Genomic DNA, 25,960 nt, shown 5'->3' on the forward strand with positions numbered 1-25,960 from the left:
GCTTTCTTTTATTGTATCTCCTTACTCATTGGAAATGATGAAGGGTTGGCAACCAATTTACTTAGTATGTGACTAGAATACCGTTTTTATTTCCAGCCCTGCTTGCATTTCTGATTAATGAATATATAAAGAACAATAGGCTACATAATATAGAAAACAAACCTCAGTTTCATCTCTTTTTGGGCGAGAGATTCAGCCCTTGTGATTTTTATATCACTTTGACAGATAATACGGTTTTTGTAGCCTTTGTGGTAAAAGCAATGACTCTAGCTTTTTATTTTGTTTTGGAGAGTGCTAAAACTAAGGATGGATCATTTGTATGCTCCAAAGACGTGAACTGGGATTATACTCCTTGAAAACCAATCTGGAATTCCTGTACATATAAGTAGGAGTAGGCAAGCTATTGCTCAAAAGTAATTTGGCTGCAATGAATTGTCTTTCTCTACGCACATAAATATGCAACAAGTGTCTAAGAAAGTCTGCAGCCAGAGGTTCAAAAACCTCAGACTTTTACAAATATCCAAGATAACTAGAAATCCCACTGCCCTCTCATTTATCTCTCATTTCCAAATGAGGCAACTTTGTACTGTTTGTAATGCAGAGGGGGTAATATATCTTTTGGATCAAGTGTTGTTAGTCATTTAAATCTCCTCTTACGGTCTTTCTCTGTCTGAATCTGTCCACCAGAAATAGAAGAGCATCTGTGGTGAACTTAAATGGTGGGCACCTGCAGTGCTTGCCACTTGTTTGCAGTGCTTGCCACTTGTTTGCAGTGCTTGCCACTTGTTTGCTACAGAGAGCTGTGGTTGCACAGTGGTTAGAATGCAGTTTTGCAGGCTAATTCTGCTGTCTGCCAACTGCCAGCAGTTCAGCAGTTCGAGTCTCACTGGCTCCAGGTTGGCTCAGCTTTCCATACTTTCAAGGTCAGTACAATGAGGACTCAAATTGTTGGGGGCAATATGCTGACTCTGTAAATTGCTTAGAGAGGGCTGTAAAACACTGTGAAGTGGTAAATAAGTCTAAGTGCTATTATTATATGTTTACCTTAAGATAAAGGGAAAGCATAGGAAAAAAAATAAATGGAAGCACAGCTGCCCATGCAAAGAAAGGGCTTCACTAATGAATAGCAAAATAGCATTGAAGGGGCTCCCTGTAACAGGAGCTTTGGAACTGTAACTGAGCCTCTCCAAGAAGAAGGATTAAACATTTCTCAAAGTCTTCTGCAGTGCAGACAGACCTCTCAACAGGCATCATGGACAGCTAGAATTAAGCATTTCTGAAAATAGAACTTATGAAAGTCACAGCTATAATATGTTCAGAATCTTGAAAAACCTTCCAAATAATACTTTCTAGTTATTTGTGGAAGCAGGAAAAAAAACCATACCTTTGTCACCTTTCTCTCCAAATCCAGAAGGACCAGGTTCCCCACGGAGGCCTGGAGGTCCATCTCGCCCTCTTGGTCCTATGGGGCCTTCCAGGCCAGTTTCACCTATTAAAAAATCAATTATTCAGAATGTAGGTACATCACAGTTATGTTTTACCCAGTACTTCTTCTCCTGGACTATAATTGTTGTTACAGAGAATTACGGTATATATATTATAATGACAAAATGGTGAAAATCCAGAATACATAAGTCTTTTGCTTACCCATGCTGCCTTTCAGTCCCCTTGGTCCTTCTGGCCCAGGGTGACCTATTAAGCCTGGAATACCTATTAGAGAGGAAATGCATGTTCACAAAACGGTCTGTATCATTATTTATGCTCAGCTACAAAGAATCATAAGAAAAAAACTTAAATTACATATATATTATTTAAGTCAATTTTAAGTTAAAGTTTAACTTAAACTTAAACTTATTTTTTTATTTTTTCCCTAAGAATCAAATGAATCACAAGAGGAATAATCCTTTGAATGACTCTGACTAGCTTAAAAATAATTTATAAATCCTTGTACTGGATGTTGTATTGATTTCTTACAATGCACAACTATTCCTAACATTGGCACTGCTATTTTAAGACAATCACAGTTTTCAATATTTCATTTCTGGCCTTTAAAATCCATATTATCTGTAGAAATTTTAAAAGAACACTTTCAAGCAACATTTTAAAAATAGATTGTAGTAATTTCGATGCCAGAAAAGGCACTGTTCCAATCTGTTAGTTTGCTGTTGCATTTGGATTCCAGAACCTAAGAAAGCTTCTTAGTTTGCTTGATTTCAGGAGGTATAATTATGGAAATAAAAAGTGTCCTGTAAGACCAGAATGTGACTTTTTAGTAATTCAAATACCGCTTTTTTATCGAGAGGGAACTCAGGGACAACTGACCAGTTAGCTACTTTTATCTTTAAATAAAGAATGAAGTATTGAATTCTTGGGTAATGTCAACGTAGCAACACCACTGACCCTGACACTACTTACTGGTGCATCTCAAGAAGATGGCTACAAGAAATTGGGCTATTGTTTCAATGTTCTACCTACCTGCTGGACCAGGATGTCCTTGGTCTCCTATAGAAATAAACAAAAAGTGATGAAGTAGTAACATAATTTGCCAATAGCAATTTTCTGATCTTTCAAGTTCCACATTATGTCAGTAACATTTGCTTAGTGCAGAAGGCAAAGGAGATTTGACACACAATAGAAATGATAAACTTGGATTAACTCTGTGCCTGCACTATTCAACAGATACATAGTTTCAAGGCTTTTGATAGATCAAATGAAGATCAAATGAATAATGTTTTTCCCCGGAATGTTCCTGCTTAGTCATCTAATTTTGAGCCGTCTTTAAAAAAATGTAAATGTCTTTTTCACCTAGATTTTTCAAACTACAGTGTTAAACTCTTCATATAAAATCCACACTGTTTGGTCTGACAGGCACTTTGCTCAACTTTTCTTTTTTACTAACTATTATTCAGTATCAATTGTTGGATAAGTCAAGTTTTACATTGCTGATTTTTAGGAATATGTGGCTAACTATATTTTCCTAATCTCGCCATATATATGTGCATAATGAAAAGCTATGTCTACATTGCTTTTACAGGGCAAAGCTACTGGAAAATTTTGAACTCACCTTTTGGTCCAATATCCCCTAGGAAAGAATATGGGAGAAAAGCAAACATGTTATAGACAGATTATATCAGACTTCCCTTATTTTGCTTACCTTTCTCTAATTCCTACCACACTTAGAATATATTTGAGAAGCTCATGAAAGGCAGAAATATTGTTGGCTCTGTATCAGTTAGCCTCAGGTGGTTTATTTTCCGAGACACTGCTCCATATATTTCATTGGAAAAAATACAAATTCTAAGGATTCACTTAATTTTAAATAAAATGCATGCCCAAAGTAGAAATTCAAATGTGTCTCACTATTATGTATCTTTCCATAGAATCCTAATAATTTTTTAATACCAAAGACAGTACTTAAAGCCCCCTTTCTGTATAGAATACAAATCAACAGTAAAAGAGATTCTTATTCAAATATTAAAACAAATATTAAAACAAATCTAGCAAATTGCTACCTTTTGGTCCTGGTTCTCCTCGGAGCTGACCTACAAAGGAATATGGAATGACAGTCAAATGCTTGTACAAAGCACGCAAAACTATTTCTGCTTTACTACTGATAATGGCAGTATAACTGAATGGAATATGTGTGGCTTAGAAAGCACGTTATGTAAAATCTGCTTAGAAGCCATTGCTAGCCCTCTAACATTACGTATTACTCACTTAGTATAGCACTATCCAGCATGACTTTCTCCAAAATGTTTAAGAAACCATTCTTAAAATGGCATAAGCGGATATGGCACCCTGAAAGGAAGCAGGCTACAGAAATACAAGATGCAAGTCCTTTCAACTATATTTCCAATTACCAGTGTTAATTTGGGACAGACTAATCAAAACTAATGCTTGGCAGCTGACCAGTTGTCTGGTTGATGAACCCATTAAAAAAGACCCTGCTGACCTTTTACAAAGCACCGAAGACCTAGATGTGCTCCAGTACACGGGGTCAGGAGGTTAAATGATCCATGAAATAAGATGTCATTGTGTGCTATTTAGTATTTATTGTTTGTTCTTAACCATTACAGGATTTTTATGTTTTGCTGATACTGTTTTTTGAATTGGTTTTTAATGTCTTTATCACCCAGAGATGCATCTGTGAGATGTACAATCACATAAATTGATTTAATTTTAAAAAGTGGCTGTGGAACTGAATTCTATTCCTCTTCATCCTGAAAGAGGTTTGAAGGCCAGAAGAATCTGTCAAGAACTGGATGGATGGAAATCGACCTACGTGAAACTAACTGGAGCCACAGGGCTACCTGCTCCATTAGCATCAAGATTGCCTGCATGTGCAGCATTTGGAGGTGGGACAAGATGGAAAACCTTTACAGTGGAGCACCTAAAACCATCCTCAGATTGCCTGGGCTATGGAATGGTAGTGGCATGTGGACATGTCCTTTGCAAACGGGATCATTCTTGGAGCAGGCTAAGGAGGTTATGTGAGTTGGAGTTAGAAGCACAGAACAAAAACAATAACAAATGGCAATAACAAAATGGTCTTCCGGATTTGTACAGCAAAGATATGGTAGCTCTAAATGTTATAAGGCCCCAGATATCAGAGCTGCTTTCAAAGTGATACAAAATTGTAACATAACAGTGTCCTGAGGGAGACTGACCTCAAAACTTATGTAATCCAAATTGATCCAGTCATCCTCATCACATAATTCTTAGAAAAGATAACTAATAGCTAAACAGTTCAGTAATTTTCTGGCAAATACATCATTTCATCTCCTAACCAATTTGATTTTTGTATGTTTCTCACCTTGCTTCATCTCCATACTTATCAGTGTTCTCAGATAATTCTGCAGTTCATGTGCATTCATATTGCTGAGTGTGCCTCCCTGGCTGATTAACTTTTCTGAGTAAGTGCCAATTGCTTGCCGATACTCAATTGGTGATTCAAGGCTCTCCACTCGGGATTTCAGCTTCCGTACTTCCTCCGCTGAAAGTTTGAAGTAAAATAAAGAATTCAGCTGTCCTTAGACTTTGTAGTTTCATGCGTGCTTTTCAAGAAATAATTACTGCATAGAAAATAACTATGAACTGAAGAAATTTCAAGACAGTTCTTTTAGTGAGCCTCTTTCAAAAATGGAAACAATTGTTTTTGTTCAGAATCATAGAAATCTAGTTCACACATTACACAAAGTCATGCTGAGTTTGCTTTGCTCTGGTTTTGGCTTAGCATGCTGCATAAACACAGCCACTGTCGTACACAGTACAATCATGGATCTTAATATTATGTGTAATCCAGGCCATTATAGTATGCTCAATAAAATATGGTTAAAATAAACTATGACTTAATATGATATACACTTATTTTGGGGGATCGACCATTTGAAGAGATCTTGAACTTTTTGCATTCAATGATAATATCTTACCCAAAGCAATAAGTCCAAAAAGGAGACCAAGAAGGAGCAGCCAGGCCAGTAGCAATCCAAGGAGCCACATCCACCAGTTGCAACATGAGCTACAGGGGCACCAGGCTGGACAGCCCCCGGCCCCTCCACATCCATTATCACCTCGGCCATCTACAGAGAAGGATAATAAAAACAAGTTAGTCACTGCAAAAGCCGACAGTTGGTGGGGGGAGGGGGCGATGATAAAAATCTAGATATCTTTGAGTCTTATTCAGAATGCTAAATCCATTATTACAACAATTAGCATTAAATTAATATTCACTTCATAAAGAACCCACACCGAGAACTAGTCTTCAGTTTTTGAGAAACATTGGGCTTTAATTAGTACAAACAGCAAATACACACACAGAGAGAGACACAGAGACACAGAGACACATACAGATACCCAGACACACCGAGATACACACACATATGCAAATACATATAAATATACACAGAGATAAACCATACATAGGTTTATATTATTGATTTTAGTTTCTAAAAATTCTTTAAAGAAATCTTTGTAATTATTTTTGTAGCATGAAGTAACATTCCATTACTGATGCAGCTTTGGTACATATTACACTCTCAAAAGTGTTTTTTTCTTTTAAGTTTAACAACAGTTCAACTATGAGACATCTGGATATTTTGAGCTTCAGATATAGACATCAAATGAAAAATAGCCTGTTGTGTCACAGTTGTTCAACACAACCAGGTCCAGTCAGAAAATCTCCCTGGAAGATTACAATTGTACAGTTATAATCCCCCAAAGAATAGAATAGTCCTAAAAGTCATTTATTTTATTATTTAATTTAATTAGCACAGAATAAAGTAAATGTGCTTTGGGTTTTCTAAATCCTGCATGTGTGGTATTCAGGTTCACATAAAAAAGTGTGTTAGCATTTGTCTGCAAAAACAATACCCACCACATTGAATGGCCTCCAATTTTAAATAAATATTTTTTCCAAAAAACTGTTTGAATCTATTATTAACCGCCAATGGTTTCTGCACTATATAAACCAAGAACTAATGAATGCTGTATGGGTGTTCACCTGCAACAGTGGTTTTGTCTTTTGTGGAAACAGATTTAAGCCCACCTGTAACAACAAAAAGAACATAAGGGTAACTCTTCCTGCACAGAGCTGTTGTTTGTTATAAACAGTTTAATCCACTGTAGTAATATGAATGTGAGACAATACTACAGTGTGGCTTCAGTGGTCAGAGAACAGGGACATGACTTTGAAGAATTACTGCAAACCACACTGTAATTATAAACTAAGATTTGTTTTTCAACCACCACCACCCCAAAAAAATGGAATAGAAAGACTGCACAGATAGGAAACTAATTTCCTATATCCTAATAGTTTCATATGCATGATATTTTTCTGCCTGATGTTCAGGAGTATAGATGAGCGAATGCAGATAAGCCTTTTTTACTATATCAAATAGTTGACCAGGAATTCTTGGTGCTTATCTGGTGATAGTCATGTGGACTTCTGGTGAATTGTATGGACAAATGCTCACCAACCTGACCTCCCCTTGTTGATAACTTTTCCATTGATGTTTCAGTGATCTCTTAGAAGTTGCTCATCTACTTTATTATTCTCTTTCCCTTCTTCCGTTATCTTCAACTTTGTCAAGAATAATTGTTTTTCTAGTTCATCATCCATTAGCATCACATGACCAAAGTATACTAGTTTTTGTGTTCTGATTATCACTTCAAAGAAATAGTTGGGTTCTGATTCTTTTTATAGTTCATGTTAACCCTAGCAAATATCTCCAACTTTACAAATGAGCCTTGGAGTTCTGCTTTGTTTGTCTCTGTCTGTCAGAACCATGACATCCAAATTCATAATTTTCATGGTATCTATTTGTTTCTCACTCTTTCTCTTTGCCCAGCTTTCACAGCCTTGTCACTAGAAAAACCATTGTTTTAATTAGCCTGATCTGCGTTCGTTTCGCCGGGACCTGAAAACCTGGCTTTTCGATCTATCAGGCCTGGACTGAAGGGGTTTTAAGCTTTTTTAAACATTGTTTTAATTGTTTGGGCTATAATTAATTTAATTCATTTTAATTCTATTTTATCTTAATTTTATATTGTCTTTTATAAAAGACAATATAAAGCGGTGAGGCGCTCCGACCCTCTGGTTCTTCCCCGAGGTGCCGGGAGAGAGGATGTGCAGCCTCCTGAGCTCCGGCTGGTGTACCTGAATGCCAGGTCCGTGGTTAATAAAGCTCCCCTCGTTAGGGATTTAGTTGAGGGTGAGCATGCGGACCTGGCTTGCATCACGGAGACTTGGTTGGGCCCAGAGGGTGGGGTCCCTTTGGTTGACCTCTGCCCACCAGGCTTCCGGGTGCTACACCGGCCACGAGCTCAAGGTAGGGGTGGGGGAGTGGCGGTTACCATTAGGGAGACCTTATGTCCGCGGGAGACCACCGTTCCTCAGATAGTCGGGTGTGAGTCTCTCTTTATGAGATTTGGTCCTGGGGCGCAGTTGGGCTTGCTGCTGGTGTACATTTCGCCTAGTCGCACAGCGGCAGCCCTGCCCGAGCTGCTCGATATCCTCTCGGGTTTGGTGGTTGAGTTTCCCAAACTTATAGTTTTGGGAGACTTCAATCTACCATCCCTGGGAGGTTCATCTGAGCTAGCTCGGGAGTTCATGGCTTCCATGGCGGCCATGGACCTGACGCAGGTAATTTCAGAACCAACTCATGAGGGAGGCCACACCCTTGACCTGATTTTTTTATCTAGACGGTGGTTGGATGATCTAGGTGGGGGCTCTCCATTTATTATGCCCCTGTCATGGACCGATCATCATCTCCTGCGGCTGGTCTTCCGTTTTGCCACCCCCCGCCGTGGGGGTACGGAGCCAATTAGATGGTACCGCCCCAGACGCTTAATGGATCCTGATAGATTCCAAGCGGCGCTGGGGTCCCCACCTGCCTCCACTGCTCACAGCTCGGCTGATGCCTTAGTGGAAGCCTGGGAAAGGGCAGCCACTGAGGCACTTGACCGGGTTGTACCCTTGCGGCCCCTGACCCGGCGCAGATCCCAGCGAGCTCCATGGTTTTCCGCGGAGCTCCGGGAGATGAAGCGTCGGAAACGGGGCCTAGAGAGCTGCTGGAGGTCTAGCCGATCCGAACCCGACCGGTTGCGGTTAAGAACCTATATTAGGTCTTATCTCGCAGCGATGAGGGTGGCGAGGTGTAATTACTTCTCCACCCTCATCGCGTCCGCAGATAATCGCCCGGCCGCCTTGTTTAGGGTGACTCGCTCACTTCTTAATCAGGAGGTGAGGGAGGATCCCTTGCAGGGTCGTGCCGAGGAATTTAGTCAACATCTGTCGGATAAAATCGCTCGGATTCGGACCGGTTTGGACTCCAGCTGGGCAGAGTCAGGCGATCAGGACACGGGCGGTCTTGTCAATGTTATCTGGGAAGAGTTTGATTCTGTGACCCCTGATGAAGTGGACAGGATTATGGGGAGGCTGAGCTCCTCCACATGTTTGTTGGACCCGTGCCCTTCCTGGCTGGTTTATGCAGCTAGGGAGAGGACACGAGGCTGGCTCCAGGCGGTTATATCTGCTTCTTTGAGTGAGGGTTATTTCCCCACCGTCTTGAAGGAGGCGGTGGTGAGACCTCTCCTCAAGAAGCCTGCCCTGGACCCAGCTGTTTTGAACAACTTTCGTCCAGTCTCCAACCTTCGCTTTCTTGCGAAGGTTGTTGAGAGTGTGGTGGCGCATCAGCTCCCTCTGGTCCTGGATGAAGCGGATTATCTGGACCCCTACCAATCGGGTTTCAGGCCCGGGTACAGCACGGAGACGGCATTGGTCGCTCTGGTGAATGATCTCTGGAGGGCGCGGGATAGGGGATATTCCTCTGTCCTAGTCCTATTAGACCTCTCAGCGGCTTTCGATACCATCGACCATGGTATCTTGCTGCGGCGTCTCAGGGGATTGGGAGTGGGAGGCACAGTTTTTCAGTGGTTCTCCTCCTATCTCCTGGGACGCTCGCAGTCGGTGTTGGCAGGGGGGCAGAGATCGGCCCCTAGGTCTCTCGTTTGTGGAGTTCCTCAGGGGTCGGTTCTCTCGCCTCTCCTGTTCAACATCTATATGAAACCGCTGGGTGAGATCATTCGTGGTTTTGGAGTTGGGTATCATCAGTATGCCGATGATACCCAACTTTTCTTTTCGACCCCAAACCACCCCAGTGATGCCCTCGCCGTGATGTCCCGTTGCCTGGAGGCGGTTCGGGTCTGAATGGGGAGGAACAGACTTCAACTCAACCCTGACAAGACTGAGTGGCTGTGCATTCCGGCATCCCGGGACATTCAAAATGTTCCATCTCTTTCTATGGGGGGTGAGCTCTTACCCCCCGTGGATAGGGTTCGCAAGTTGGGAGTCCTCCTAGATTCACGGCTTACCCTGGAAGATCATATAGTGGCCGTGACTAGGGGGGCTTTCGCCCAGGTTCGCCTGGTGCGCCAGTTGCGGCCCTATCTGAACCGGGATGCCCTGTGTACGGTCACTCATGCGCTCGTGACCTCTCGCCTTGACTACTGTAATGCTCTCTACATGGGGCTTCCCTTGAAGACCACTCGGAGGCTCCAACTGGTACAGAATGCGGCCGCGAGAGTTGTCTTGGGAGTTTCCCGGTACTCCCATGTTACACCTTTGCTCCGCGAGCTGCATTGGTTACCAGTTGTCTTTCGGGTGAGGTTCAAGGTGTTGGTTACGATCTTTAAGTCCCTACATGGCATGGGTCCGGGATACCTCAGGGACCACCTGCTGCCGGCATCGACTCCCCTCCGCCCTGTGCGTTCCCACAGAGAGGGCCTCCTCATGGTGCCGCCAGTCAGGGAATGCCGACTGGTGGCCCCCAGGGGGAGGGCCTTCTCTGTGGGCGCTCCGGCATTATGGAACCAACTGCCGGTGGAGCTCCGGATGGCATCAGACCTCCGAACTTTCCGTCGGGGCCTGAAGACCCACCTGTTTGAAATAGCTGGTCTGGCCTGATGGGGGATTATGGGTTTTTAATTGTTTTTTAAATTTGTATTATTGTTTTAATTGGGCATGGGTTTAATCTTTTTTAATTTTTGTATTGTCTTTTTTATATATGCCCTGTGAACCGCCCTGAGTCCCTACCAAGGAGAAGGGCGGTATATAAATCAAATAAAACTAAACTAAACTAAACTATATGTTGCCCTGTAAACCGCCCTGAGTCCTTCGGGAATAGGGCGGTATAAAAAACTAATTAAATAAAATGAAAATAAATACAATGTTTGTGTGAGCTGTATTTTTATTCTTCTTTTAATTAGTCAAATCAAGATAGAGAATCAATGACATACCATTTGTTTCTGATTTCAGATAGGAATCTCCAGCATAAGAAGCAATAGCCTGTTTGTCTTTTTGTAAGGTGTCTTCTGAATAATAGCCTGTAGTGGGCCCAAATAAATCATATTTAGGATAAACATGAAATGGCTTAATACCAGTTTATCTCCAAATTAACAACAACAACAACAACAACCAGAAAGCTTCTTTTAAGTCTTATTGATTTTTGGACCCAAGAATTTTAGACCTTTCTCCATGTTTGTGGAGGATGAGGGGTTTTAAAAGTAAAATAAGAAGCTTCACAGAAGTGTACAGTATCTGTTAAACACTTTCCAAATCCTTATGTACTCCCCAAATTAAGCTACCAATAATATTTTTACATAAGGATCAAATCCCCTCCCCCAGAACCTATTTAAACACTAAACCTCCTTGTAGAACGGATATTAATAAATTGAGCCCCATGGGATATCATAAACTTTGTAACCATCCAGCAGGATAGAAGATTATAATCTAATTAATAAAAAGGTAAAGGTAAAGGTTCCCCCGCACATGCGTGCTAGTCGTTTCCAACTCTAGGGGCCGGTGCTCATCTCCGTTTCATAGCCGAAGAGCCAGCGCTTGTCCGAGGACGTCTCCGTGGTCATGTGGCCGGCATGACTAGACGCCAAAGGCGCACGGAACGCTGTTACCTTCCCACCGTAGCGGTCCCTATTTTTCTACTTGCATTTTTACGTGCTTTCGAACTGCTAGGTGGGCAGAAGCTGGGACGAGTAACAGGCGCTCACTCTGCTACGCGGCACTCGGGATTCGACCCGCCAAACTGCCGACCTTCCGATCGACAAGCTCAGCGTCCTAACCCACTGAGCCACCGCGTCCCTAATCTAATTAATACACAGGTTGAAAAAGATATCTATCCTTGCTTGGAATATGGTGTGAATTGGAGCCTTAATGAGTTCATTTCACTAATATCACTATCGTATTAATCCAATATTGATTAAACAAGGTCATCAATTCTCATGTCGTTCTCATGTGGTATGCTATGATCAGTCTGAAAAGTAATGAGGTGGCAGCTGCAGGACTGAATGCAGTTGCTGTTATCTATTAAATATGCAGAGTGGTTAGAGTGATACAGTAATATGAGATATAAGCCTGAAGGTTTATTCCTACAAACAGTTCAGTACACAATAACACCAGATTTTTTAAAAAATTCGTTGGAGCTTTCAGCCCACGAGAAACTAGTCACAGTGAAGTTCAGGCTAAGTAGATTAAATTTTCTGTGGATTCTTGGGAAGTGCTCCGCTTCCTTCCTTCTTCCAGTCATATCCCAGCCAGTATCCTTTCACAAACATACAAGATTGCCTGTCTGGAAGATTGGCATTTCCTTGCTCATTCCCCCATCTAAGTAAGTTTGATGTTTCTTCTTATCTACGAATATTTTGTGCTCATTGGCCAGAAAAAAGCAACTGCCACTCAAAATCATCTCACTTGACCAACCTAAAACCTAGTCAAATTTATTTTGTTCCCCTTAAATCTATTAAGCTACAGTAATTTACCTCACCATAAAGGTGAGGTATATCGAAAGGGGACCCAATGTGAGCAAACAGGGGAGCAAGGAAATAGGTGCTCTCAATGCTTCAAATGTGGGAGGAGGGGACACATGAGGAAAGATTGCAGGGCCAGTTTCTCTGAACCCAGGAAACAATATCCCCCTCCCAGAGCTCCAATCCCAAGGGGACCAGCTGCCTTAAGTGAGACTGGGCACCCCAGACCACCTCGACATGTGCAGTTTGAGGACCATTATGACTCCTCCTGACTCAGCCAGGAGCCACTAGAATACAGGGCAACTTTCACCGGCCTCACAGTTCCCTTAAGGAATAGCCAGGAGGGAGAGCCCCTCCTCTCCCTCACAATAGGTGGAAAAACATATGAGTGGCTGGCAGATACAGGGGCAACATCCTCCCTCATTACTGAACCCCCACACAGGGACACGATAGCAGTATTCCAGTATTTGAGGGACTGCCACAAAGAAGAGCAGGTCACGTTATTCACCAAAGCACCAGAAGGCAGGACAAGAAACAATAGTTGGAAACTGATCAAAAAGAGAAGCAACCTGGAATTAAGGAGCAACTTCCTGACAGTGAGGACAATTAACCAATGGAACAGCTTGCCTCCAGAAATCGTGGGTGCTCCATCACTGGAGATTTTTAAGAAGAGGCTAGATAGACAGTCACTTTTCTGAGATGGTATAGGTTCTGCTGCTTGAGTAGGGGGCTGGACTAGAAGACCTCCAAGGTCCCTTCCAGCTCTATTCTATTCTATTCTATTCTATTCTATTCTATTCTATTCTATTCTATTCTATTCTATTCTATTCTATTCTATTCTATTCTATTCTATTCTGTTAAAGATGCTGAACTTGTCAGCTGGAAAGCCAATTGTCCAGTTTCAAGTCGCCAGTGCTATGTGATGGGGTGAGCTTCCGTTACTTGCCCTAGCTCCTGTCCACCTAGCAATTCGAAAGCATGCAAATGCAAGTAGGTAACTAGGTACCACTTCGGTGGTAAGGTAACAGTGTTCTGTGTGCCTTGGCATATAGTCATGCTGGCCACATGACAAAGAGGTGTCTTTGGACAATGCTGGCTCTTCAGCTAAGAAATGGAGATGAGCATTACCCCCTAGAGTCAGACATAACTGGACAAGGGGAAACTTTACCTTTATCTTTACCTTTATAGTTATACCAAAAAACTAGTATTTGCTTTTATGTTTTTATAATTATATTTTGCAACTTTCTACTTTTCTCCTCTGTCTTCTTGTTGTTATGAACATTTATTTTTAATTGAAGTGACATGCATTTCTTTTTAGCTTTACCAGATTATTTTCTCCAACATGTAGAGATAGCTCAGAAACACTGACTGGAAAAAGAATGGTGGCTATTGTTTGTGATTCAGTGTATCACACAAAATTAGAAAATATTTACTGTACATGGGAAGGAATTGTGCCATTTTCCCTGACATTGCCAGATGATATAAAACAAGGTTGGGGGAAAACAGATCCTATATAAGTAGCATGTAGTTTCTGAACTGATATCAAATCAATACGTGGCCCCCAAAATGGGTAGAAAACTGACCTCCACTGAGGCCAGTGCCTGATGCGCTAAAAACTTTTCCGCTGTCCTTGGACATGATCAACAGTTCCATCTCTTTCTTGGGAGTTACATTATCTTTTTCTATGAGCAGAAATTTGCAGTCTTTGCGTAGGATGTCGTCACTCTGAGAGTTTGCAGAGGTGGCAGCTGAGTGTCAGAAAAGACAGAAGAAAACAATCATATACAGATTGGATATTGCAGCTATCCTACTTTGATGAAACCGCTTGAAAAGACTGATTGATAATGTGTCATCAAGTTGGTGTGGACTCTTAGTGATCTCATAGATTTTCTCCAGAATAATTTAATTTAAAATATCAACTTGGATACAGATGTTACTCTGGAGCTTTAAGCAATTTTGTTGCAATAAAAACACATTTTATAAAGCCTTCTGGAGAAAGCATAGTAATCAAAGTAGTAAAACTGCCGATGACACTTAGCTCACTTTTTTGCGATGCTTGCATGGCCAGTAGGAAACATACAATATAACGGAAGTAAACTTAACAAACTTAAAATCCCATAAAATATTTCCCACAAAGCGCAGAAAAAATAAGAATCTATCCTTATTCATAATCTTGTTCCCAAACACTGTAGCCTTGGTGCCAATCAAGAGCAGGGACATCACATGACTGCCTATCTCTATATTAAACGCACAGGAACATAGTTGAAAAAAAAGCACGAAAAGGAGATGGAAACCCAGATTTAAAAGATGAAAAAGAAACACATATGTATCTATGTATGTGTGCATATTGCAAATTTCAGGCAACATAATTCAAAATATCTAAGCAGATATGGTATGGCGTTCTTTAAGAAAATCTTTTATCAACAATAGTGATAAGGCAGTGAATGTCACAAGTTAGATACATCTTCTGTAGTAAAAGTATTGCAAATCTTAGTTCTTTGCTTAAGAGATCCTTTAATATTGATAGGTGAAGTCATTTCCCTTTGTAATGCAGATCTGAGAAATCTATCAGAACAGAAACTAGCTTTCTGCTTGATTTATGCAGCAAGAGAGCATAGAAAGCTTCTCTGAAAACTGTCCAACATAGAATTTATAGACTTGCCATTAGGCAGTATGGTATCAATCAAAGAAACTCTGCTGCAAAATAAAGTAACTTTTTCAATGTTTTGCTTTTATTTCCTTTTTCTAAAGGCAGCAGCTTCCTCTAGTGGACATCTCATTGAAAGTGTCTCCTGGTAAGTTTATTTTGTTGGTAACATAAGCCTTGATAGGTCAGACCAAAGCCTATCCTAATCTTGCATTTTGTTTCTCACATTGGCCCAACAGTGACCAGAAAGAGGTAAAACATACCTTTTCTTCTACTGTTCCCTCCCCCCACCTCTCCAAGTATTTGCAGAGTAGCTACCCAAACTCTGAGAGATTTTGAATCTTCAGGTTTTATATCCAACTAATCCTCCAGTCCCATGTTAAAGCCATCCTATTACGTGGATGTCCCCATGTCTTGTGGAGTAAATTCCCTATGTTAAATATGTGAATTTCTCCACTAAATAGGTGATCTCAAAAAGAGGTAGGGATAACCCAGCACTGTGAGTTGTTGTAATGAAAGCATTAAGTTCTCAAATAACATCAAGGGGGGAAAAACATGGTTGATAAATTTCTGTGGCTGTACTTATTCAAATTATAAATCAAATCGAAATACTGTAGATTATTTTAAGGTTTAACATTTAATGTAAACCTATATAAAGCAGAGATAGCTTAAGAAATGTACAGTATCAGAAGGTAGGTTTTCCAGCAGGTATCCCATTTGGGCTTTTCTAGATTCTGCACTAGCCAAACCATATCAGTGATAAATTTAGAGTCAGTCCTCTCCCCCAGTTACTGTTTAAGAGGAATCAGAACCTTCATAAGGGGCGGGGGGAGCTATTATGATGTTCTTGCTTTACTATGAAGGCTGGAAAATTTGTTAGTATCATGTACTGGTTTGTACCTACAACAATACAGTGAAGCAGAAAGCAAATACATTCCCTTACACTTTCTTCTATGCTCCTTTTCTTCAGATCAAGCATAGGCCATCCCTATTTGGACCGAGATGCCCTACGCACAGTCACTCATGCGCTCGTGACCTCTCGGATAGACTTCTGCAGTGCTCTCTACATGGGGCTGCCCTTGAATATCACTCAGAGGCTCCAGCTGGTGCAGAATGCGGCCGCGTGAGTTGTGATGGGGGTCTCCCGATACTCCCATGTAACACCTCTGCTCTGTGAGCTGCATTGGCTTCCAGTTGTCTTCCGGGTGAGATTCAAGGTGCTGGTGATGACCTATAAAGCCCTAAATGGCTTGGGTCCAGATTATTTACGGGAGTACCTTTTGCCGGCGTTAACTTCCCATCGTCCTGTGCACTCCCACAGAGAGGGCCTCCTCAGGGTGCTGTCGGTCAGGGAATGTCGACTGGCGGCCCCAGGGGGAGAGCATTCTCTGTGGGCGCGCCTGCCCTCTGGAATCAGCTCCCTGTTGAGCTCTGGATGGCTCCCGACCTTCACTCTTTCTGCCGCGTCCTGAAGACTTGGCTATTCGAACTTGCCGGCCTGGACTGAGGGACTGGGATTTTAGATTTTAAATTTTAAATTTTACATTTTAGAACGTGTTTTATTGTTTAGGGCTTCTTGGTTTAATTTATTTTAATTTTTGTATATTATGTGTTGGATATAGTGTTTTAATTGCCCTGTACACCGCCCCGAGTCCTTCGGGAGTGGGGCGATATATAAATCCAAATAATAAATAAATAAATTTGACCAAAATCCTCCCTTTCCCACCATGCCTTGTTGGCCTCTGCTGCCCTATTCCATATTTGGATGAGGTCTTGTCTAAAACAGCAACTTTTCTAACATAAGAAAGTCTGAAGATTTAAATGTAGAGAAAAACATTGTTTTTGAAATAGACCAAGATGTACATTTTATCAAAACCCACAAGTACCAGCATTGCAGAGAAAAATTTGAAAGTCGATCCTGGGAAAGTCTATGGAGATTCTCAATCACCAGGTCATGGTTGTCCCAAAGATGTTTTGCTAGAAGTCAATTGGACTTTCTTGGGTTGTTTTTTTTCTTTGAAAACATTTGTCTACTCATCCAAGAAGCTTCTTCAGTTCTTTTTCAGTTCAGAACTGAAGAAAATTCTTGGATGAGAAGCGAAACAGCAAAATAAACCAAGAAAGGCCAGTTGCCTTTTGGCAAAGTACCTTTGGGACATCCAGGAAAAGGAAACTGGCGGGGCGCTGATTTGCTGGATAGCAGGCAGGGCAGTAAGGCAGAAGCACAAGTCCTTCTCCCCTTCGTATACTCAACAGGTAGCACAGAAAGAGGCATTGCTCAGTTCTGCAGAGTCTTCTTGGCTGTTTCACGTGAAAGAGGGGGAGACTCACCAGTTGTAGATGATGTGGATACACCTGTACTAGTCACACCAGAGCTTTGCACTGCATTTTTCTTTGTTCCATATGCTGCTGAAAAAGAAAAGGAATGGGGAATAAAGACAAAATTCTAGATTTCCAGAAGTCCAAGGAAACTATCTAACTATGTATTTCCCCAGCTTTTGGACATGGGCTGGGATGTATATACTTTTACTGCTGCGGGACAGGGCTGGGAACTCTTAGGTGAGTTAATATTTATGATGTAACCACGTGTCTTTTGTTTATCACTGAAAATTCAGTGTGGGGATTGAAATGATAGTTTATCACTGAATTTCAATGCTGTGGTCTATAGAGGCTTTGGAGACCACAAATGTAGCCATTTATTCACTAGGTTTGAAGGTTTCGCATGGAAGATTGCCCCAATCACAACTGCAAGGATTTAATCTGTTTTGCTTTAATATTCAGAATGTATTATTTATCTCTGATCGATGTCCCCATACCCAAGTATTCTTTATCCAGTTACAAGTGATTTACTGAGATAAAGAATAATTTAGGACAACACTGAAATTAGTGGATATGCAAGCTAGCAAAACAGTAGATTTATCTGAGATACATTATGGAGCTCCACACAAGTTAGAGTATTTTGAAATAAGCAATAAGAAATAATTTTCCAATATTCTTCCATTGTTTCTAAAGCAAATGACTGCTAGCCAAAATGCTTTGAATTCCAGGTATTTTTATCAAGTGTTGTTACCTGTGGAAGCTGTGGTTGTAGCACTGGTGACCCCAAGAGTGTTTGGAGCCAGGTTGTTTTGAACACCATATACTGCAAAGAAAATAACTGAGGGTCAGATAAAAGCATATTTAATATATATATATATAGCCCAAGTGAGTAACATTTTGTATGGATGGTATGGAATTAATCATGTACAAATAATGGAATTGTAGCTGGTTAGCAGGCTTACTCACTGTCCTTTTCCCCCTCATGCTGGAACCAACTTTTATCATAAGGAAATATCCTGAAAATTATCTTTGAAATTCCAAGATTACAGATGGAAAAAAATTGCTTTCTTAGTGCTATGCCAACATTTCTGGCAGTGATAATTCATACAATCATTGGAGTAAGATTAATGGAGAATATATATTAGTTATTTAATAGCTGACCTTTGTTTTTGTTTACATTTGTTTTGTTTACATTTTTATCATGATTTTTTCATAGGTTATTAAATGTATAAATATATATACCAAATATGAACATCTACATTTACCGAGGCATTAATTTAAAGTAAGCAGGGAAAACGTATTTGGATATGCCTCCTCTCTTGTGCCATTAACACAGAACATATGATTACAGAGCAATAACAGATGCTTGAATGTTTCCTTTTTCTGAAACAGGGAAGAATGGAGAAAACAAACCTGTGGAAGAATTGCTAAGACCACCATTTAGAGTGGATGAAGTTGGGGCCAAGTTGTTTGGAACTCCAAACACTGCAAGAGAAAGTAACAGAAATAAAAAGTGTTGAAAACGTAGGCATGAGCCAACCACAACCCAAAGCTCTGGTACTGGTGGTTGAATAGCTACAATAAAAAATGGCTGTGTTACACCTCAGATGTGTGACAGTCATACATCTTATCCACTAGTACTAGATTTATTGGGTCTCCATTAAAAAACACACAGCCCCTAAAGGCGGCCTGGAAAACATTTGATAAGAAGATTCTCATCAGGTCCATCTTTCCCGAGTACAGTTCCTTTTCTTTAAATCACAGCCTTTTTCACACACATCTCCAGTCAGCCTCCCTTATGTTCCAAATTCCTGACTGCTCTATTTTGATCAAAATAATGAGCAGCTAATTCATCAAAGCTTTCAAACAGCATCCATGAAATTCAAGATAGGCTCTCATTATACTATTCTGATAGTTTGTTAATTAAAGGGACTTGGAAGACACCCATTCTGCTGATTCATACTAGACAGGAAGTAATTATTAGAGATAGCTGATCAAGTAAAAACTGGCCCTATAATATGAAAGGCTTTACAGGTGGTAACCAGCATCTTTAATTTCAGGCAAAAGTCAACTGGCAACTTGTGCAGCATGTGGTATAAAGGTATCATATTGCAACTCATGACACCACATTCTGGACAAGTTCTGCTTTTTGAGTTGCCTTCAATACAGCCTCATGTGGATATTTTTCAATAGTCCATTTGTTAGGTTATTAGGGTGGAGGTGACCATCCAGAGGGCCTACCTACCAGATAGTAGAACAGATAACAGATAGCTGCTCTCTGTTCCTTGAGCAGAAGTTGTGAATCCCAAAAGACCCCAGATTACACACCAGTCTTGAATGGGGAAGTACAAGCCCATCCAAGTCTAGTAATGAAATGTTACCAGGATGAGGGGGGAAAATACCCACAGCCATTTGGTCTTATTAAGATTGAGCTTGACTCTGTTTCTTGTCATCCAGACACACAACATTTCTAAATACCAGGACAGGCCATTAATGGCCTCATTTGGCAGCCCAGCATTGCAGAGACTTTTATACCTGAATGAATGAATGCATACCTGACCCAGTAGATTGGGCTGCAGTGTTGATCAAAGATGAACTTTGGGTCATGTTGTTATGGTAGCCGCCAAGAGATGACCCTGCAGGCAGGGTGGAGGACCACATGTATGATGGGAGGGCAGCATTCAAGATTGTTGTGTCATAAGTCCCTGAAACTGAAGGAAAATCAAAGAACATTATCCCAGATTGGATTTTAATAGTATATAATAATAAGAGAAATTTTTTTATATTCCTCTCATATAAAGCAGATAGGATAACAAGTTTGCATTATTGTGCATAGTTTTCTAGTGCCTATATTGCAGAACTAGTGTGGGTTCTGAAGATGAGGGTATGGCTGCCATTCAAAAGCATTTAGTTTAACCACCTCCTCAGAAATCCAGGCAAGGAAGTAAAATCTCTATGTGAGGAATTTTTAATCATTACTACTTAATTTGAGGCAGGTTGCTATATGTTCCATCTTCTAGCAAACATTCTCTTCACTCATCAGACACCACTAGGATATGGGTTAGGTTTCCCTTCCTCTATGAACAGAACTGGCTTGTGTCACCATTTGGCAAAGAGAAACAGTTATTTCAGGTACTGATGCTGAGAATCAATAGTAAGATGTTAAGCAGCATGGCTGTATGTACTTGTGAAATAACTTACCTCCCTCAGGTTTTAGGGAAGGATTCTCTATATTTAAGTTACTATACTAATTAGCTTCTGTACAAAGAATGTGAGTAAACACCATTATGTCATTTGCGTTAGTAGCAGAATGCCTTGATCTTTACTCTGATCACTGAAGATATTTGTAATGGCTTGTAAATGAGATATAGGTAGGGGTATGCTTAGCCTAAAGAACAGAAGATTAAAGCGGGGGCATAACAGTAGTCTTCCAATACTTAAAGAATTTTGTTGTTGTTGTTGTTGTTAGTTGCGAAGTCGTGTCCGACCCATCGCAACCCCATGGACAATGTTCCTCCAGATCTTCCTGTCCTCTACCATCTTCTGGAGTCAGGCAGTAATCCATCAAGGGGACTTAAAGAATAGGCACACAAAAAAACCCTATGGATTTAAACTCCATAGCTCCAAATGGTAGAACAAAAGAATGGAAGCTTTACAGAGGGAGATCCAATCTTCAAATAAGAAGAAATTCCCTGATGGTGAGAACTATTAAGCAGCAAGAAAGCCTACTTTTTAGTATCATATGTGCTCCATGCCTGGAGGTTTTCAAGCAAAATTTAGATAACCAAGAGAGTACTTTTGCTGGATGGGGGGAGGGGGAGGTAGAACTAGAAGGCTTCCAACATCCCTTGCAATATTATTATTCTATTATTCTATTATTCTTCAATGATCTAAAGAATATATTTGTAGCGTCTTCCATATTGTTTTAATAGAAACCTGTGGCTTCCCCATCAATTCAAGCTTCTCAATGGACTTTTACCTCATCATATTCAGCACAAAGTACCTGACTGGGAGCTTTCTGTCACCATTTTGGTTTCAACAACAGCTTTCTTTGGAATAGGGAGTGTGCCTGAATGGGAACGAGTAGGGCTAGCACTCGCCGATCGACTTCCCCGTAAGAGTCGCTTAACATCATCCAATTCTGTCCCTGAAGGAGAAAAAAGATACTGGGAACTTAACCACATCAATTGTATTCAGATATAAACTGCACCCAAAAGTACAATGAATTGCTTACTCAAATCAACTAATCTCAACACTAAGTGCAAGGTTTTATATTTTGGTCAGTAGATGGATCTGAAACCAATGATACAGGCTTTGATGGATGTCTGAATTTGAACATTAAGTGGGAAAGAACTTGATTCTGTGTTAACTGCCTTTTTCAATACTAGTATTTCTTTCTTATCATGATCATGCCATCTATAATTCAGTAGCCATTATAATTATTCTTGCTACCTATTTCAATTTCCCATTTCTGAGCAACTGGTTACTCTGATGATATGACATACTGAGTGGGGATTGTAGTTGAAGAAAAAGATTACTGATGACAATTGTGAATTGTTTACCAAAAACTCTACCTTTGTTCAAATTACGAATATAGACAACAGCTATAGCACTTACACCTGGTTGATGGAGAAGCACTTTGCAACCGCACTCGGATTTCACTCTCTGTGTAAGACAAACAGAAACAAAAGGCTCATTTTAAAGTAGGAGATGTGTTGGTTATTTGATATCCTAAAGCTGCAGTATTTAGTGTTGAATTTTAAGATATTCCACAAAGCTATAGATGAACATGATCTAATTCATTATATTTAGTTGTATCTGATTTCTTCCTTTTTAATTTCCTCTTGCTACTTGTCTATTCCTTGTAATTGCTGGTTGCCATACTCTACAGTAAAGATTCAAAAGTCAACATCCGTCTTCCAGTTCTTTTATCAGTGATCAGATCTGCCAGTTCACCTGATTTTTGAACAGGGTGCTTGCAGGAAAAAATAGAGTCTTATACCCGGAAAAATACGGTAATAAGTGAACTATATTTAGGCAAAGTAATCAAAAGCAAAAAGCAATGCTGCAACAATAAACACAGTACACTCAAACTAGGGAGAAAAAACTGAACACTCACAGATAAATTTCCTATGAATGCCAAGTTGGACATTTCAGTGTCTTTCAATTTTCTTTTTGTAATATGTGCTATTAAATTTTTTGAAAAACATAAAAAACAAAACCTAATACAGAGTCAAAAGATAAAAAGAAAATAGAAAGAAAAGCTTTATAATTTCCTTGGCAGCAAATACAATTACAAAAATACCTCTTATTTTAAAGTTTACTTTTTCTATAAGTCATAAGTATATTTTTTGTTTCATATAAAAAGTTTATAAGAGACTCCTGGTCTGCCAAAAATGTAAATGTTGTCTTTTCTTTAATCAAGAATTAATCAATTGAGCTATCTTTGAAAATTCTACCATCTTTACTATGTTGTGGGTAATGTTGAACATTCCTGCTTTTGAGAATATGATAATCATACTACAGTTGTCATATATAAAAACAAGTTCCATAACTTTTTTCTAGCTATCTGTAATCCCAAAAGAAATTGGTTTCAATTGTACATTAGTTTTTAAAATATTCTGAATTAGTGCATGTATGCAGATCCAAACTTTTTTTTTTAGCTTTTTTACACATCCACCATACATGATAAAATGTCTCTTTATAGTGTTCATATTTCCAGCATAAATTCTAGAGAATTTCTCTGTGAAAAATCCCAACAGAGTTTCTTTAAATTTTCTTGAACAGCAACTTGCAATTCCAAATATCAATTTATCTTTTTCAAATGGAATAAATATTTAAGAATAGTTTGGGACAAGGCAAAGGGTTTGTGGCCCAGTATCATTATATATATAGGAGATCTCACCTCGTGTTTGGCTTCGTCCTCTGGTAGCAGAAGAACCTGGGGGAAAAAATCACTCTTTGAAATTTAATTTTAGAGTAGCTCTCTAAAAACTAACAGCAACATTGCTCAGTTTATATTGAAATACATATGCAAAATAACCAATATATAGTCTATTTAGATTCTCTGTGAAGGTCTTCAGCATCTTGCCTTAAAAAAAACAATAGCCAGCTAACATATCCATATTTGGTTTAAAATAGAGCTATTTGTAGGCATTATTTTATTGAGTTACAAAGAAATATAGGATTGTTGACACTTTTGGACTTTTTCTTCATTTGTTATTAATAGCTTTTATATTTGCCTTTATGGCTGAATATATATGGTACAATGAATTGATGGTCAGGTTCCTCCAACTTTAGGCAAGAAAACAACTTGCCATAAATGTAGTGAATTTCATAAATTATTTTTTCTAAATAAAAACCATAAAAAGGTGTACATATTCATTCATTTGCTGCCCCGATGGAATTTAAAAGTATAGTTCAATAGCATACTTTGGGAAGAACTTATTACAAAGAGAATACAGTTCTATCATTAGAAGAAATGTAGGCAAATCTTCATCACTTTCTTAATTCATTTCAGATACTAAGGTCATTCTAAAAAATGGAAAAAGTACCAAAATCTTTGCGTGGAAACTCTGGCGAGGAATTTGCACTGGAGCTTCCTGAAAAAGAAAAATTTAAATTAAAAGAAATTTGAAAACATTATTATGTAGTTTAGGCCACATACTGAATTTCCATCATATTACAATATGTAATAAAGCACGCAGAGCTTTATTTTGAAACTTAAACAGTGCTTGAAGAACACATGCAGAAGATTTATTAATTAGTCTGCAAAATAAGTGAGTGTACTGCTTCAATGAAGCGGAGATGAATTAATATCATTATTGGAATATTATGTTAGAAAACTGTATCTTAAGGAAAGCGCCTGCAAAGATCATGAATGGAACTGTTCTACTGAACAACAGATCGATCCAAAATTCACTGAAAAGAGCAAGCCATACAGTATCTGGTTCTTAAGGAAAATTGGGATTATCAGTTAAAATTGTCCTAATCCTGTTTCTTTGAAATTCTTTAAAATCATTTAACCCTGCTTCTTTTTAGGATACCTTCATATGCTGGATGGTGGGTAGCATAGGTTTTTCGTTCAAAAGTGGAGCCAGGTGATTTGGTAAGAGTGGAAGAAGGAGAGGTGGCTTGCTTGTAGGAGGAAGAGGAGGTATTCATTCTAGCATTCCCACCTAGAGATGAAACAAAACCTCCTCAGATTCACATTTGGTGGACTGAATTGTGTGGGAGATGATGTCTTTTCAGTTAACTGGCCTGTTGTTTGTCTTCTCTAGATAGCCGCAATGACATGAATTTGATCTCTCTAATTCTAGAAAGATTACCCTACAAACAAAATACCTCTGGAGTGACTGGTCTGTGAAACACAGACGATTTAAAAGTTGTTCAGCAGATACTAAATGTTAGTTCTCTTCTGTATTAAATATAGCAAACAAAATATAAGCAAAATGCATTGATAATAATGTTCAACAACATGTATAGTTTATTTTTTTAGTAATTTTTGACAACCAAAAAATGTGAATTTTTCTTAAGCCCCTTTAATCCCAGTGAATTCCTTCAGGGAAAAATAAATTTATATGTGAGCCAGAGTAATAAAGATTTATGCTTCATTGGAATTTATGTCTGAGGTAACAGATGCTGGGTGTTATTTGCTATCTATATAACAATACAGTGTATAACATTTATATATCAGATATTATATATTAACACACATACTTTTACTTTGATATATAGTATATACTGCAGTTGAATAAAACTTTTAACATACTCCTCAAAAGGACCAAGTAGCATCTGCTTATTCTGAACAATGTCCTAATATCAGTTTTTCCTGAGGTCATTCTGATTATTTATTTATTTAATTAAATTTCTATACCGCCCTATTCCCGAAGGAATCTTATATTCCAGTCATCTTATATTCCAAATTTATTTATTTATTAATTTTATCAAAATCAAATAACAGTTAAAAAAACACATGAAGCAAACACAGCAGCCAGGGCTAAAAACAAACATACCAATGAAACATGGTACAAAACACAATAGGACCACACAAATATATTATGCCCAACCTAGGAACATTCTATAACTTTATACTTTTAAATGCTATCAGAGGTCTCTATGGGTTCATTTAAAACATTGTTTCTAAAAGTATAGTCCAAGGCCCTGAAGTGTCCCCAAGATCCTCTTATTGTTTGTAAAATGAAAATTATTTGTCAGACATTAAAGATATTTGCAAAAATTTTAAATAATATCACTCTTATCATTATTTATTTGTTAAAATATGTTTTTGTGAAAAGTACTCTATTTTATTTATGTTAATATCTAATGGCTTTATTTTTTCACAATATAGTAAATAAATATTTTATGAATGTGCCAATTTTAATTTTGAATATGGCAAATATTGATAAATATAGCCTCTACAGACAAAAGCTCCTTTGTTGTCCTCCATAAATTTCAAAAGTGTGAGGGCATTTTCAGAGTAATAAGCTTAAGAAAGACTGATCTAAAGTTATTAAGGCATTTCACAAGCATTTTAGCTCAATAATTTTGTTAGTTTTTGACACATTCTAAGTTTTAAAATGCTATTTTTAAAAAGGCGGGAACTGTGGCTACTTTGAAGCATAAAGAAGAAACTGGAAAATAATTCCATTAACACAATTTTAACCATTGTTCCAG

General features: G+C 39.2%; 1 protein-coding gene across 1 annotated transcript in view; it reads right to left on the reverse strand.

Moving 5' to 3' along the window:
* Positions 1 to 25,960, reverse strand: part of COL17A1 (collagen type XVII alpha 1 chain) — a 72,605-nt gene that overhangs the window by 38,453 nt on the left and 8,192 nt on the right. The window contains exons 5-23 of the mRNA XM_083364595.1: positions 24,331 to 24,462; positions 23,839 to 23,886; positions 23,190 to 23,225; positions 21,902 to 21,949; positions 21,288 to 21,431; positions 19,840 to 19,995; positions 18,698 to 18,769; positions 18,036 to 18,107; positions 17,297 to 17,374; positions 13,902 to 14,066; positions 10,795 to 10,881; positions 6,500 to 6,544; positions 5,430 to 5,579; positions 4,814 to 4,993; positions 3,513 to 3,542; positions 3,065 to 3,082; positions 2,476 to 2,502; positions 1,648 to 1,710; positions 1,385 to 1,489 (exon numbers count right to left, since the gene is read on the reverse strand). Of these exons, the coding sequence (XP_083220721.1) occupies positions 1,385 to 1,489; positions 1,648 to 1,710; positions 2,476 to 2,502; positions 3,065 to 3,082; positions 3,513 to 3,542; positions 4,814 to 4,993; positions 5,430 to 5,579; positions 6,500 to 6,544; positions 10,795 to 10,881; positions 13,902 to 14,066; positions 17,297 to 17,374; positions 18,036 to 18,107; positions 18,698 to 18,769; positions 19,840 to 19,995; positions 21,288 to 21,431; positions 21,902 to 21,949; positions 23,190 to 23,225; positions 23,839 to 23,886; positions 24,331 to 24,462 (1,656 nt within the window). The remainder of the gene's footprint in view (positions 1 to 1,384; positions 1,490 to 1,647; positions 1,711 to 2,475; positions 2,503 to 3,064; positions 3,083 to 3,512; positions 3,543 to 4,813; positions 4,994 to 5,429; positions 5,580 to 6,499; positions 6,545 to 10,794; positions 10,882 to 13,901; positions 14,067 to 17,296; positions 17,375 to 18,035; positions 18,108 to 18,697; positions 18,770 to 19,839; positions 19,996 to 21,287; positions 21,432 to 21,901; positions 21,950 to 23,189; positions 23,226 to 23,838; positions 23,887 to 24,330; positions 24,463 to 25,960) is intronic.

Source organism: Vipera ursinii (assembly GCF_947247035.1).
Source record: "Vipera ursinii genome assembly, chromosome: 5".
In the NCBI taxonomy this organism is placed as follows: Eukaryota; Metazoa; Chordata; class Lepidosauria; order Squamata; family Viperidae; genus Vipera; species Vipera ursinii.